At 38.3% G+C, this 16,062-nt stretch overlaps 1 protein-coding gene across 1 annotated transcript in view; it reads left to right on the forward strand.

The window, feature by feature from the left end:
- Positions 1 to 14,444, forward strand: part of LOC104510384 (histone-lysine N-methyltransferase 2C-like) — a gene marked incomplete at its 3' end in the record, with an annotated part of 56,101 nt that extends 41,657 nt beyond the window's left edge. Inside the window, exons 18-25 of the mRNA XM_010152617.1 lie at positions 2,119 to 2,249; positions 3,866 to 4,052; positions 9,494 to 9,598; positions 11,162 to 11,299; positions 11,478 to 11,510; positions 11,593 to 11,712; positions 13,842 to 13,980; positions 14,230 to 14,444. Coding sequence (XP_010150919.1) covers positions 2,119 to 2,249; positions 3,866 to 4,052; positions 9,494 to 9,598; positions 11,162 to 11,299; positions 11,478 to 11,510; positions 11,593 to 11,712; positions 13,842 to 13,980; positions 14,230 to 14,444 — 1,068 coding nt within the window. The remainder of the gene's footprint in view (positions 1 to 2,118; positions 2,250 to 3,865; positions 4,053 to 9,493; positions 9,599 to 11,161; positions 11,300 to 11,477; positions 11,511 to 11,592; positions 11,713 to 13,841; positions 13,981 to 14,229) is intronic.
- Between the last annotated feature and the right edge of the window lie 1,618 nt (positions 14,445 to 16,062).

The raw sequence follows: 16,062 nt of genomic DNA on the forward strand, positions 1-16,062 counted from the left end.
CATGTTCCACAAATGTGTCTGATACTGTTATGTATCTCTTCGTGCTCTGGAAAATCCTACATTAGGGAGTTCAACATGCAACTATTGTTGCATGGAGACAATTTCTTTTCATTTTAAACTGGGTATCTGAGAGTTTCATAAGCTACCCTCCTGTTTTTTGTTAGGAAAGATTATTTTAAAAAATACAACTCCATATTAATTCATAATACAGAAATATTTTCTAGGTATGCGTCATATTCCCCCGTGAGTCTTTTCCAGAGCTGAAGAATCCTCCTCTGGTCTCTCTTCTCATAGCAAAGCCATTTGAATGCCTCTGACACTGTACTTCTCAGCAGACTGGGCACTGAGCAAGAAATCAGATTTTTTTTATGGGCCTTGGTCCCTTGCTTGCCGTGTGTGATTAGGCTAAATTATTTCATCCCTCTGCATTTATTCACACTATCTACTCTAGAAAATACTGACGTGCCATTAAGGTGAGATGTGGAATATGTTTAGTTTAGAGCCTGTTTCCTATGAAGTCAGTAGAAGGAGGCAGCTGCTTCTAAAGGTGGCTGGTACCACCTCAGAAGATCCTGGCCTTTGATTTCTCCTGTTATTCTCTCCTGTCTGTTCAGCTATTGAGGTTTTTAACCTTTCTAGAGCCAGATTGGTGTCTTGCTATGCATTTGTACAGGATGGGGTAGACTGCTTCCAAGCACTATTAAAAACTAATAGTTAAAAGTTGTCCTTGTTTGCATTTGTAGAATTACTTTATGAAGCCAACAGATGTTTCTTTCATCAGTGCAACCCAATATCCTAGCTGGGTTCCCTATTCAGATACAGTGCTTGCTTTCTCATTAATCTTGGTGTTATAGCTACATTTTTATGCTTTGTAAATAATATTTCAGTATAGTATGCTACATTGTTTCAGATAGTGCTGAAAAGCTTGCTTTAAAAGTTTTTCATTCCTATAGGGATCTGCTCCTTTAAGTAAAAAAAAAAAAAGGCTAAACGTTTATTCCCCATTCTGGGTAGCAGCACAATGCATATTGTTAAAAAGCAATATTCTTAAGTATTCTTCAGTTAAAAGTTTGAGCTTCTTTTTGTCTGCTCAGGCACAATTGCTTGTTAAGAAAAAAATAACAAGGAAGAATCCCTGTATGTTTTAAATCAATGTAGCTTGCTGAGAGCCCACTTCTCAGCTGCCAGTACTCATCAGCCTCACCAAGTTTTTTGCTACTCCTGTCATGTTCCACCCCCTTTCCCTGCAAAAGCTCACTCAAACAATGCAGAGGTCAGTGCTGGTGAGCTTCATTCTACTTTCTGTCCTCTGAATACGGTACAAGAGATCACGATAGTACAAAGGATCGCTGGTTTTATTACCACAATAATATGATTTCTTAAATAACTTGCCAGGGTCATTAACTTCATGTAATTAGCTTTGGCGAGACAGAAGTAGAGGACTTTAAAAGTTCTGCTTTTACCTACAGTGTTCTCCCTGGCCTGCTGAAATAAAATATTCAATGATTGATGAGCACAGTGTGCTATTGCGTTTATTGGAATAAACAGTGCCACTTCAGGATATGATAGCTGAATAAATTTGTAATTTTTCTGGAAGGGCTTCTTTATGGATTTCGTTTTCTGGCCTGTTTATTATTTATATGACAGTAATTTCTCAGATTCAAACAATGTTCTTTTACTTTTAATTTGTGAAAAATTAGTGTATAAAATGTAAGGTGATTAAAGTGTAACTCAGCATGGATTAATTTGGAGATAGTACTTCAGAGGAATTATCTTTCAAATACTTGGTTGAATGGCACCTATAATCTCTCTCAAATTACTGAATTCTTAGGTTGGCTTGGAGATAGAAAAGTTGAATGTGTATGTACAGCCAGTGAGGTACAACAAGGTAGTGATGCGACTAGTATCACGTATGGCATTTGAGTGCCAGAGCCCAGATGATCAGGTGGCAGTTCACAGCTGCCTAGGTAAAAGCCACCTTTAGGGTACATCTGGAGTGATACTCAATAACCCCCTGTGCCCAGAAAGGCAGCAAGATGCGTTAGGTGTGCTGCCACTGTACCTTTAGGGGAAGACACAGAGTATTTTACTTATTTGTGCCTGAATGTTACTTTTTAGGTTGGACAGAACAGCTGCCAGACACGCCAGTTGAGGAGTCTACCCCAGCTTCTGAAAGTACTGAGAAAATAAAAAAGCGTTACAGAAAAAAGAAAAATAAGCTTGAAGAAACCTTTCCCGCCTACTTACAGGTAAAGCTATTGCTGTGCTTCTTACGTAAATACATCTAAACCCCTGATCTTTATCTGTGTTGATTAGCAGTTCTGTTAAGCCATTAATGTTTCTTTTCCGAGTCCCAGTTTATCATTCCAATTAAATAGTTTTTCTGTGAAGAACGTACTTAAGTTTGTACAGAAAGCTGTATATCATGTTAAATCTCCAGTCCTCTGGTGTTGTTTCTCAATATATAGGTCTGTATGTGTTCTGAGAGAGGAGCTGGGTGCGGGGGAAAGACAACATGATGTTTTCAGCATTCATCTCTCTGGGATGTCGTAGCCTGATCGTGCCATTTCCTGAAGACAACTGTTTTTTCTTTTTTTAAAAGATTATAGAACATGATTTGATAGGGGAAAGTTGTTTTGTGTTTCTATATGCCCTGCATCTCCCTACCACAATCATCTCTTCTCTTTCCCCCTATTCTGTGATGTCCCTAGCACATAAGAGGTAGCACTCATGGAAAATAACCAGGATATTAATGGTGATTGAATAATTTATCTATCTCCAACCCGTTTAAAAACTGACTGGTATATATATGCCTGTCACTGAGAACATTATTTGGCTTGGTCTTCTTAGCCACTTTTTTCATGAAAACTTTATTCTGTTGTAGATATTCACCAATATGACCAATACTGTATTGGGATTGAAAGCAGGGAATTGACAGGGAGGCAAAACAATCTCTGTCTAAAAATAATTTGTATTTCATAAGTGGGGAAGTGAGTTCAAAAGAAAATACTTCAGTAACATTTCCTTTTTGTTAATAAGGATAAATATTTTTTTCTTAGTGCATGTTTTACCACTGTAAAACATAGAATATTTCCTAGATTCTTCTTTTGTACATGTTGGAATAACAGATACTGAAAATCCCCTTTCTTTAGCTTTATTTTTAGCAGCTGTATCATAAACCAAGATTTTAAAGACTACATGAAAACAGAAAAAGCTCTTATATAATGAATAAAAATTGGCTTGAAAATTTGATAGGTTGTTGTCAAATTACTGAGTACTTGGGCTTAGGTGAGTGAGTGCTGTTATGTAACATTTGAAGTGATACTGATGTAAGTTAAACAGCTTTAGGCGTTTTGTTACAGCAGTTTGACGTTAGGGTGATTTTGTGCCAACTAAAACACAGTGTACAATCATTCTTGAATTTGGACCACAGTACGCTTGCATGTTTTTCATAAACTTCTTGTGTGGCCTTGATCAAGTTGCTCAGTAGTATTCCCCTTCTTCCACTGTTTTGTTTGTGCAAGGAGACATGTTTTAAATACTTAAAAACTTGGGATAATATTGTAAGACCATATTGGTACACTGTGCCACATATACATAAGAACGCTATAGTTTTTCTACATAATTTAAGGTGTGAATTTAATCATAAAATACTAATAATGTAGCTACCTCAGGTAAGTTGTGTTCAACGTATCAGCGCCTCATAGCCTGGCAGAGATCCTGCTCTACTGGAAGGCGTAAGATTGAGACTGTATTTTTATATTTCTAGTAATCATTGGATTTTAATTTCACTTTTGCCGTTTACCCAGCGTTTTCAATAGATACAGTGCTCTTCCTACATTAAATCATTTTATCTTCTTTGCAGGAAGCTTTCTTTGGGAAAGACCTACTGGATACCAGTAGGCAAACCAAGATGAGCCTAGATAATTTACCTGAAGAATCACTTCCACTCTCATGTAAAACAAATCTGACCAGCAGTTTCCTGGATCCTTCATCTGACCCCCTTCTTAGCTCAACCTCCATGCCAGCTCAGGCCAAACTGGGACCTCAAGGTATACAAAGCTAAAGTTAGTGATAATTCAGTAGTTTGATTTTCTTGTTGCACCCGGGGCCTTTCCGCTCTCTTTTCCAGTTTCCTCACAATGCTTTTCTGATGTATCTTTCAGCATCTGTGTATTAACTGTCCTTGTGAGGTTAAGTTACATTAATAATCACTGATATTCTGGTCCAGGGCTTTAGCTGTTTCAGAAAGCTGTGGGTGGCACCACAGTTCGCACTTAATGAAAATCTTAAACTCCTTTACTGTAACATCCGTGTCCATGAAATCCATGAAAATTAATTCTGTGAAGAATAAGCATACAGATCCATTTTAGAATAAGACAAAAATAATTTAATTAAAAGAAATTTTTAGTAGTCTAGTGAATATTAGTTGGATGAATATCATCCAACTTTTATTTTCTTTAATGTTTTAGATTATTTTAGGTTGCCAGTCTCCTCGGAATTTTTGGTTCACCATGTCCTTTCGGAACATGAGTGCCCTTTCCAGGTACAGTTTGTAGCCTCTAGGCAATCTTTTGCTTTTGCTATTGCAAAACCTTACTGAAAACATTGCAGAGAGTTTTGCAAATAGCCGGAAGGTTGTAGAGCGCTGCTGAAAGGGCAGCTTCACACAAAGGAGCAATTAAAAGCAAAAATTTACTGTCCCCAACAAAGGATTTTTTTTCCTCTGTGTTCTGTAGTATGTGCTATTAGCTAGAGGTCTCTTACCACTCTGTATTTTTAAAAAACTCTTACTATTTCTTGTGTGTATTAGTTAATTTGTGGCTTGTTTCAGCCCGTCCTCACAATTTTTTCCATCTAAAAATGTTTACACACATTGATGTAGTTTCTTGTGTCCAGAGAGTCATTTGAAGAGAGGTCGCTTATTTGTGCTAGTTAACTTGGTGAAAATGAGCTAAACGAAGAGCAAAAGCCTACATTATAATTAAACATTGATTGTTACACAGTTGAAATTGTGAGTAATAGAGAATGCAAAAGTTAACTTCCCCTGAAGGGGAAACCACTGCAAATGGAGTGTTTCAAGGTCTGAATTTCATTGGTTTCAACACTAGAGGAAAATGTGTTTACACAGATTTTTTTTTCACCCCAGCATTCTCAGAGAAATAGAGATTCAGAAGTCTTTGCTGGCCTATCCAACTGCAAGATTAAAGACACTAATGTGGGTAGTATTGTGGGTAGTAGAAGGTTTTAGAAATTCACAAACTTGATGTTAATTTAATGTTCTCCTTCTATAGAGTTTGAAAGGATTTTTTTTAAAAACCCTGTTCTTTATGAATAAGCAAAGTTGTAAAACTTTCTTATTTCCTCTGCTTTTTATTCAGAAATAAATCATAATGAGGTGGCTTTTAAAAATGAATAAATCACCAGCAACTGTTTTAGCAGATAATCCACTGTCTTTCCCATTTTATATACGAGAGACTCAAAGGACAGTGCTTTCTGGCCATAGGAATGTTCTCAACAATTGTCTCTCAACTGTTAAGATTCCAGCCAAAATTGTGTCCAGATGGAGCTGTTTGTTGTAGTTGGAGTGGCAGCGGGTGAAGTCATCTGCCAGTATTGATCAGTTCCAGTGCAATTGTTCTTAACTCTTTCACTGTGACTTGGTGGGAGATGGTTATTTCCACAATAGCATCCACACGTGTGAGACAGCCAGATCCCTAGCGGAGACCCTGGCAAAAGGGCTAACTGCTGAGATAGCAATAGCCACATCTTCCCTTCTGGCTGGTGTTGCAGAGGAGATGGAGGCCAGCAGTGTCCAGGAGCACCAGTGATATCTTAGTCATTTCAATACAGACCTGGCTTTGGAGCAGGAACAATGTGAGCTGCTTTACTCCCTGCCCTGGGAACCCTTTAGGAACATAGAATCATAGAGTCATTGAATGGTTTGGGTTGGAAGGGACCTTAAAGACTATCCAGTTCCAATCCCCCTGCCATGGGCAGGGACACCTTCCACTAGACCAGGTTGCTCCAAGCTTCATCCAGCCTGGCCTTGAACACTTCCAGGGATGGGGCATCCACAGCTTCTCTGGGCAACCTGTTCCAGTGCCTCACCACCCTCTCTGTGAGGAACTTCTTCCTGATATCTAATCTAAACCGCCCCACTCTCCATTTAAACCCGTTACCCCTTGTCCTGTCACTCCAGGCCCTTGTAAAAAGTCCCCCCCAGCTTCCTTGTAGCCCCTTCAGGTACCGGAAGGTGCAATAAGGTCTCCCTGGAGCCTTCTCTTCTCCAGGCTGAACAAGCCCAACTCTCTCAGCCTGTCCCCATAGCAGAAGTGCTCCAGCCCTCTGAGCATCTTCGTGGCCTCCTCTGGACTCGCTCCAACCGGTCAAGTAACATCCTGTTACCGACTTGTTTTCCTGCAGTGCCATTTCTCACAGGGATTGCTCACTCCTGTGAGAGTCCTTGCTCAACTGGACAGGTCTTTTCCACAAGGAAGATCTTCTCTTGGAAACCTCACTGGTTTCATGCCAGGATTAAGGGTTAAATATACTTGTTTATCTTCCAAACAGCTCTCAAGCACCTAAAGAGACGTGCTAAGAGACTCCTGTATCTGCTTTGCTTTTCAACATGTGCATAGGGCTGCTCGGGAGTCGAATGGTGATGCGGTCAGCTGCTCGTCAACTGACAGTGCGTTTCGGTGACACGGTCTGTGACTGCTTACTCATAGAGCTTGGTTTAGGGTAGCTGAAGCTTTTGCTAGACAAGATTGCAGTAGTCATGGGGATTGGCAGTGCTGGCCAGGAGGGTGGTTTTGGAGACCTTTGTTTGCCATTTATTTCTAGTAACGGTGACTGAAGTGAGCTTTAGGCTCCCAAGTAGGGTTTCCAGAGAATGCTAAAGAAATTCTTCCTTGACAGAAAGAGAGGAGTCATCTGAGTCTGCGTGCCACTGATTCAAATGCTGCTGGAACTCTTTCTATCCAGATACATTATTGCCTGATTAAACATCTTGGGGTGGCTGCAGCCTTGGGACAGTCGCATTTATTCTTTTAGAACTTCATAAATAAATAAAAGTAAATGCGTTGGAGGAATTAGGATCACAAGATAGCAGTAGAACTATGCTGTCTTAGAGATCCAGCATTACAAGCAAATTATTTTCCTTTTTGCTTTGTCCTAGTTTTCATCTCCATTCTGAAAGAGTCAAATTAATGAGCAGTATTGAGCTATTTGTTTGGCAGATGATGTCAACCAGCTATTGATTCGAATCTGAAGCAGCTGACTAAAGTGATTTAGTTGTTTCCAAGATAATATTTAGCACACATGGAATTAAAACGAAAAAAATAGAAGAAAACTGTAAAAAATATGCTGTAGATTACTCTTAGATGAGTCTTATGGATCATAGAGTGTAGCCCTATGCTATCACTAACACTCAGCCTTTTTTTAGACGTAACAAGCTCCATTTTGAAAGCAGGTAGCTTTTTTCCAACCCCCTAATCTCATCGGAAGACCATTACAGAATCTGACTTAATAGTTAGGAGCCCTGTATTTTGAAGCCTGAATTTATTCATGGCTGGTTTGTAGCTACAGGTGTTAAACTCTGCAGTTATATCTTTCCACCTGAGCTCTTTCTAGCTACTTACTCAGTATATTTATATTCAAATTAGAAGTTGATTTTTTAGGACGTTACTAAGGACTGTGGAGAAAATCACCATAACATAAAATACTACAGAAGAATTAAAGGCTGCTAGTACAGTCTTGGTCCCTCCTTCATAAGGACTTTTTTTATCCCTGATGCTTAACCTGCCTTCCTGTAGGAATTCAGGAAAGTTAAACCAATGGGTAAAGTCAGTCCTTTGCCTACCAGCTAGCTGAAGTCATTACCATCACCTTGCGGTGCCTGCTGTTAGTTACTTGCGTAAATAGACTAAATTGCCAGAAGGAAAACAAGTACCTCAAAAAAAACCTCAACCACACCACGAAAAGCAGAAAGTCCCACCAAACCCTACCCAAACTCCAACAACTTGATTATGTTTAGAACCTTACATTTCACAGTACATTTTATCAGGTACACAAAATACTTATACCCACAAAGTGATGTGCTTTTGAGGCACTTTTTCACTACTTCTGCTGGTATCAAGAGGAGCCATATTCTTCATGTACGTGTAAATGGACGGGTCTGCACTGGCACACCAATCCACCTAGTTGAGTCGCAACCATTTAATTGGGATGGGATCATCTTCTCTGAATTACAAAGGAGAAAAATAGTAAAGCACAGAAGTCATTTTCATTTTGATTTTCAGTAATGGTAGAGGGGAAATGCTAATTCATTGTGAAATTTAGCAGCTTGGAAAGTGGCCTCATGATAGAAATAAATTCTTGGCACCAGGCCTCTGAATTAAGCTAGAAATACTGTCGTGGGGTAGTTGGGTTGTAACAGTGGGAAAGGTACCCCTATATGAGTCACATTTATTTGTTCTTTGACTTTCTGCGCCCTCTTCAACCTGCCCATGTTTGCTTTCCACATTTTATGGTTTGTATTAATCCTTTTCTCTAATTACGTGTATTTACTGTACCGTCATGTTTCATTGCTCTGGCAGTGATTGCTTGTGTAGTCATGATAGGCTGCAGTTTTTCTGAAAAATAGTTTTCATGACTTCGATTTACTTGTCAAAAATTCTCTTCAAATGTTGCACATCTGTAATAGTGCTGAAAAACTAGTTAATAAAACCAGATGGGCTATTTGGAGTCATTTCTCTCTAATGAATTGGATGTCAAGAAGATGATAATGCCCAGAATTTATTATTTAATATTAAGTAATTTATTGCTAGGGCCAGGCCAGTTTTTTGCTACACGACAAATGATGACGTTTCTACCTCTGGCTGTTCTCACTTCTTCAGGATTTCTTCTGACCTTAAAAATAGCATCTCCAATTTCCATTTAGTTATTACTGCTCCTTACTCTTGCATTTTACTTCCCTGTCAGGGTGTAGTAACTGGTTGTTCTGTATTCTTAAGAAAGATAGTGGTGGTAAGAGAAGTGACTGATCATTTTCTTAACGTTTAGCTTTGGTTTTCTTTTTTCTTTTTTTTTTTTTTTAATATTCCATGTTGATTTGCTGTGAGTTGTGTTCTTTATAAAATCTATTTGTTGATTTTTACATTCATAGGCCTTTGTCTTAGAGGTTGCAAGTTCATACTGAATCTTGGGGTTTTTTTCCCCTAAAATCATTCTTTCCACATGACTGATTGTGTTATCACTTTTATTTTGTATTGGAGAAAATACTGAACAACGTAAGCCTGTGGGGACGGCTGCAGTACTGGGGGGAGGGGATGCTGGTCAGCACAGGCTCTCACCCAAAGTGACTTAAAGTACATACTACAGAAGGCCCTTATAGTGTGGTAAATCTGTTCATAGCTCAAACTATAGTACATCACCAGAGTCATGTGTAAATGCCATGACTGGTTGGTGTTGTTTGTTTTATCTTATACAGGTAGCACCGACGATCCTTTAGCTGATCTTTCCGAGGTCTTAAATACGGATGATGATATTCTTGGAATACTTTCTGATGATTTGGTAAAGTCTGGAGATCATTCGGGTATGTATGTTTATAAGGTCTCTCCAGTATTTGTTTTCTTTTTTGCTTGTTATTATCCTTGTCTTTGTTGTGTTGTACTTACAGGTTACGCTTTAGGTGATTTCATGTGCAATTTTCATATCTTAAGAATCCCTTGGTCTGAGATGATTTTGTTGTCTTCTATCCAAAAAAATCCCCAACCTTTCCAACATTGTTTTACTTGGCTCTTTGCTTTGCTGCTTAAGAGAGAATAAAATGTAGCTGCCGTTGTCTATCATACCTGCATAGCTTTTTCAGCATGCAGCTTTTTCTTTACTTTTTTTTGTTTTCGTGTTATAATCATCCATTTTATCTGGTTTGGGTCCTGTAGGTCTTGATTTATGCACTTTCCAGGTTGAGAACTCACCCTCCCCATTTGGTAAGAAACTAAGCAATGGATGATCCATGGTTAGAAGTAGTCATCTTTCCTAGTGGTTTTAGCTGAAAGAACTGCATGTGTAGAAACTAGTACTCCTTTACCGTGTCACTTAATTCACGCTTTCATTTTCCACTATTCCTGTGGTGTTTGAGTCTAACACAACCTATAAACTCTGCACTCTGCAAGTACTGCATAAAGTTTTGCTTACAGCTTTTAAAAAACCTTCCTGAGTTTTTGTGTTTCATGATACAAACCCATGCATTTTCTTGCTCTCACTGTTAATATTACTTCTAGTAGTAGCGTGTAGTTTTTATCATAGTGGTATCTTTTGTAAATGCTTTGTAAAAAGCATTTTAACAACGTGAATATATTAAAGCATGAATAAAGCAGTGAGCATCAAGTCTTTTTGTTTCCACTGGATGATGATACATCACTTGATGTAAAACACAGGTTGACAATAAGTAGAACGGCATGTTTCATTACTTGAAATTTGGTTTTATTTAGTATCTCATACAGAAATATATTTTAAATACTGAAGGTGTAGTTCTTTTTTTTTCAATGATTTTTCTCATTTGAGAGATTTATTTACTTGTAATGGATGTTGGGAAATTTATGTAATAAGTTATGTTTTCTCAGTACCAACAAATCACTCTGATGTAACCCAGAATATTTAGTAATTGTTTTTGAAACAGAAAGACCTATAACTTGTTTGATATTGACTGCACTTCAGTAGATATTTAGTGTAACATTATAAGAACATTTAGAGTGAACCTTCAAGTACGTGAGGATGAACCATATTGACTATTAGTGTGATTGTTTTTATGTGTGATAAAGAGTTATAGTGGAAACTATATACTGAAAACTATAGACTCGAAAACATGCTGAACCAAATCTCAATAGTCTTATTTCAACAAGAAATTTGCCATTCTTCCAGTTGCATTCTAGTCAAATAACATTCCTCAAACAATACAGTAAACTGGAGGTAAATAGTGGGTTGTTTTGTTTACTGTTTTCTAATGAATGTCTTATTTTGCGTTACCTTTCAAATCTTAGAAGGTCTTGGTTTAGTTGGTAGCTCAGCTCTAGTAAAAAACCAAATATGCTCTTTGTTCTATATCATTAAACTTTACTCTTTATATCTAACTCAATATTCTTTCTTCCTTCAGCTGGATTAGATATTGGTCCCATCTCTGATGATCCTTCTTCTCTGCCTCAGCCGAATGTCAACCAGAGTTCACGGCCATTGAGTGAAGAACAGTTGGATGGAATCCTGAGTCCAGAACTAGACAAAATGGTCACAGATGGTAATTTTTTCTTCCTTGATCTTTGTCTTCTAGAAAACTTAAGTAGACGTCTTCTTTCTTTTTTGTCCTCAAATGACTATCTCTGTATTGTAACATACCTATTTGGACTTGGTTGCAGAATAAATGTTACTGCATCTTTTGATGATTACTCATTCTGTGTTGTCTTTACTTTGTCCAGGTGCTATTCTTGGCAAATTGTACAAAATCCCAGGTAAGTGCTTTAGTCTTTGTTGACTTTTATAAAATAAAGTTTGTAAACAATGCCAGCCAGCTCATGCACAGTGTTTTTTCAGAGCTAGGAGGAAAGGATGTTGAAGATTTGTTCACAGCTGTATTAAGTCCAGCAACCACGCAGCCGGCTCCTTTGCCCCAGCCTCCACCTCCACCACAACTTATGTCTTTGCACGGTCAAGGTATGTTCCTTTGTAAGGTTTAAAAACAGCTGCCTGGTCAGGAGAGCTGTGCATCTTTGGAATACTGATGGGAAAGTAGGACGCACCTTACTTTCTGCTACTGTTAATCTGTGGAAGCTGCCGCTGTTAATTTATGAAATAGTATTCTAAAATTATTCTGAAGGGGCTATGTGGTTAACATGTACATAAATATTGCTAACAGAAATGGATAGTTATTTTAGATTTTTCTCACATATTTGACTTTTTATTTTAGCTGACACGTTCATGGTTTTGCAATTTTCCTGTGATAACAAAGCATGTGTTCTCTTCTGACTTTATTCTTTAATTAGTTTTGAGTGCCTCCTCAAGGGTAAAGAAAGACTCTGTCTGTATAAAAATGATTTACTACGTCTTAATTTCCTTTAAGAATTCAGTTTAACATGTTAACTAGTCCTATCCAAACAATAGAGAGAAGGCAGAGTAATTTTGAATTGGATCTGGGAGACTATAATTTATTTTCTTTGTTACTACTAAAATTATCATGAGTTGATAGCAGCATGTTCTTGCTTTTATATTGAAAGCAAGGAGCAGATTGATTTTATATTTATATTTTTATTTTATTGATTTTACCAGTAGACGGTTGGTTTTTCTTCTTGGCAGTGTGTATGAGCATAATTAAATGCACTCTTTTCTGGGGAGACATCACCTCTGGGGGATTTTCCCTTAGATCATGTAAAGAGTGCCCATTCTGTTACCCTGGTGCTGCAAAAAGTAGTATGCAAATTGCTTTCACCAGTGAGTTAATCATAAAAAGAAAAATGATTGGTTTCCTTTTTATGGAAATTCATCAAACTAAGAAAGACTTCAAAACGTCTTAGAAAGGAGAGACTTTAAAGCAAATAATGAGGTGATTTAAAGCAAAAGGTAATATAGATATCATTGCCTGTTTCCCAGTTACTTGAGTACATGGAGATAACCTCAGCACCTGAGTTCTGTAAGATCGTGTAACTTCTCCCTGTGGGAACTGCCACAGTTACAAAATTTTAGATTTATAATTTGATGCGGTTACGGTGTAATGATCCACATGTTTCTGTCAGATAAATGCTTCAGTAATGGGGAAGCTGGCATCAAGTTTCAGCAATTTGAAATAAAATCAATGCTCTCTTCTCATAAAGACATGGGATCCTACAGTGCAAACCAGAGGCCTGACTTCCCATCCTGTTTGTTTGCCAGATCTCCACAGTCACCATCTATTTAGCAGCTGTCGTAAGGCACAGTCTCTTAAATTTTGAGTTACTTTCATCCAAACTATACTTCTTGCATAGTGTATGTAACCTGTAAATCAGAAGACAGTCTCCTAAAGCATGAGAGAATGATACCGTCTCATCCTACAGGTGCATCTAATTCCTCTGCTGCTTCTGTGGTTTTAAGAAAACCCTGGGATAACAGTTACAATCGCACTGAAGTGACAGGGATTCAAAGGCCAGTGTTAATGTTGTGTAGGAACATCTGCAAAGACCGCCTGCTGGAAAGAATCTGCCCATGCCACGTGTGCCTAATACTGTAATCAAATAAATAAAATTCCCTGTCTTTGTGCTGCTAGGCTGGACGTGTAATTAGAAAGTGCTGATGCTCATTTGACTGGATTTATCTGTTTCATTGGTTACAAATTAGGGAGTTAGTAGATAATGAGGCTTACTTTGGTACACTGCTCAGAAGTCTCGGAAGAGGAGATGTTTAATTCAGGTGGCTAATGATAATTCTGCAAGGACTGAAAACCACCTTCTCTGTGTGTGCTGCTGCTTGGATCTGGGTGTAACAAACATGACAGACAGCCTCCATGTAAAATGCAGTACCGTGGCATGGGCTACTGCAAAAGTTTTGGAAACCCATTTAAAAAACCTGATTTTTGAGACAGGAAGAAAAACTCTGTGCAGGGATGTGATAGAGTAGAAGAGAATCCCTTAAGCTTGTAGGGAAGTGATGTCAACTGATTTAAAATTTTTTCCAAAAGTACAAGTTCAGTACTATAAAATTTTAAAGCGATTAATTTTTCATTAAATGAGACATCCTTTTTTCACTGAAAACTTCCACCTCTACCTGAAAAGTAGTCACCCTTCAAAACAATAATTTAAACTTCTTCTTTCCAGGAGAGAGTGCATTTCCAAGAGTGCCCATTATGAACGGGCTGATCGGCCCTAACCCCCATCTCCCTCACACAGCTCTGACTGCTGGAGGCGGGCTGGGCACTTTCTCTCCCATTACACAGCAACCATATACAGATACCAGGTAAGTCGAGGTGGGAAGTAAAAAACTTCTGTTGTTCAGCATTTTTCACTTGGGAGGCTGTTGGTTTTAATACTGTGATATTATTAGTATTTAACTACATAGTTCTTGACAGTTGCTACAAAAATTCCATATTCTTGCAGCCTGTTCTCTGCTGAAATAGCAAACATAATGAAGTACTTTGCTAATTGTTTTTTTTTTAATATTGAGAGCAATGTGTCTATAAAACAGAACCCTTTTCTGATTTGTCAGGGATAAGAATCCAGCGTTCAATCCAATGGTAAGTGATCCAAACAGCTCCTGGGCACCATCTGCTCCACCTTTGGAAGGTGAAGGCGATACAATGTCCAATGCCCAAAGAAGCACTCTTAAGTGGGAAAAAGAAGAAGCTTTGGGTGAAATGGCAACAGTAGCACCTGTTCTCTATACAAATATCAACTTCCCTAACCTAAAGGAAGAATTTCCAGGTGAGTGATTTATGGAATGAAATTAAATATTTTGTAGCAATTTATGGATCTTGATTTGAAAGGATGTGAAATGAACCTACCAAAGCCTTGCGTATTAACACTTTGTTTTGGTGGCAGACTGGGCTACAAGAGTGAAGCAGATTGCTAAACTGTGGAGGAAAGCAAGCTCACAGGAAAGGGCTCCATATGTGGTAAGAACAACTACCACCTGCATTTGAATACTTCCAACAAACACATATTTAATGTTAAAGTTTTCATTTGTGGGTTGGTGGTTTTTTTGTTGTTTTTTTTTTTTTTTTTTAAATAAATTAAGTTCTAGGTTAGTGAAAGTTCACTGACTCCATGAATGCCCTTGAAATTTAACTTCTAACTCTGAACATTTCTAGTTGTTTTCTTTGCTTTTCAGCCTTGGAATATACTATGTTAGTATTGCGCAGTCTAAAGACATCAGCCAAGATGAGAACATTCGTGGTTCCCCCTGCCCCTGCTACATTTGATTTGTGCCTCCAGTCTTATTTGCTTTGTCTGCACAGGATCTCACCAGTTCCTTCAGAAGGATAGTAACAAATCATTATGTGACTTTCCTCTCTTTCATCTTCCCCTCTCAATAGTCTTTTCGGTTTTGCCCCATTAGAGTTGCTGCAGTCTCTCGCCTGTTGAGCTGTCGTAGAGGTATCAGTGCTCACATCCCTACTTTCCTCAGTTTCTTCTGTTCACATGTTCTTGCTTTACTGTTCCTTTCACTACTTACTGTCTTCTGTTTCTCTGCTGTGGAAACTCTTTTGGTATCTTCCATGTTGGGAGGAGCATGAAGGTCTCCATTTTTCTCTCCAGAACCATTCTCCATCTTCACTTTGAGGCAAGTGAAAGTGTGTATTTGTAGTAGGTATCTGGAGTTACATCATCATTGATTCCATTCTCGAGAAATTCTGCCATTCAAAGAGTGATCCTTATGCTTTGTTGAAATCTCATGTTGAAGCCTGTCTACATCCAAATCTCAGAATGTATATTATTCTTTCTTCTTGACCTTCCCAGCCTCTGTTAGCAAATGGACTGTAATTTCGGTCACATCTCCATTCCCTCCTGCTTCTCATTGTTTATTTGGTTCATCATTCTCACTCTGTAGATTTCTCTGGATTTCCAGGGTTATATTTTCAGTGCGGTAGCCTCTCCCAACCTGCGCTTTTTTAATATAGTCCCATTAGTAAGTAAATTTGATTCCCATGTATGTTGATGACTCAGAACTTGCCAATACCAACATCATCTCCTACTGTCCAAATTAAAAAATCCCCTTATCTCTCTGACAACTTTTATAGGATAAACCTTTGATCTTTCTGAACCCCTTTCCACTTGAAAGAATAATTCTCTGTTGTCTCTTCGTATCACATCATTATTCTGCTTTTTATTCAGGCCTGCAACTTCAGCACGTTTGGACTTCTATGCCATCTTGTCCATGCTGTATTTAATCTTGCTGATTTCTGTGCACTGTTTATAAGATACAGTAGAATCATACAATCTTTTAGGTTGGAAAAGACCTGTAAGATCATCAAGTCCAACTGTTAACTAGCTAGCCCTGCTAATGCCACCAGTAGACTATGTCCCTAAGCACCTCATCCAC

This window comes from Eurypyga helias, unplaced genomic scaffold, assembly GCF_000690775.1.
Source record: "Eurypyga helias isolate BGI_N326 unplaced genomic scaffold, ASM69077v1 scaffold7735, whole genome shotgun sequence".
Classification (NCBI taxonomy): domain Eukaryota; kingdom Metazoa; phylum Chordata; class Aves; order Eurypygiformes; family Eurypygidae; genus Eurypyga; species Eurypyga helias.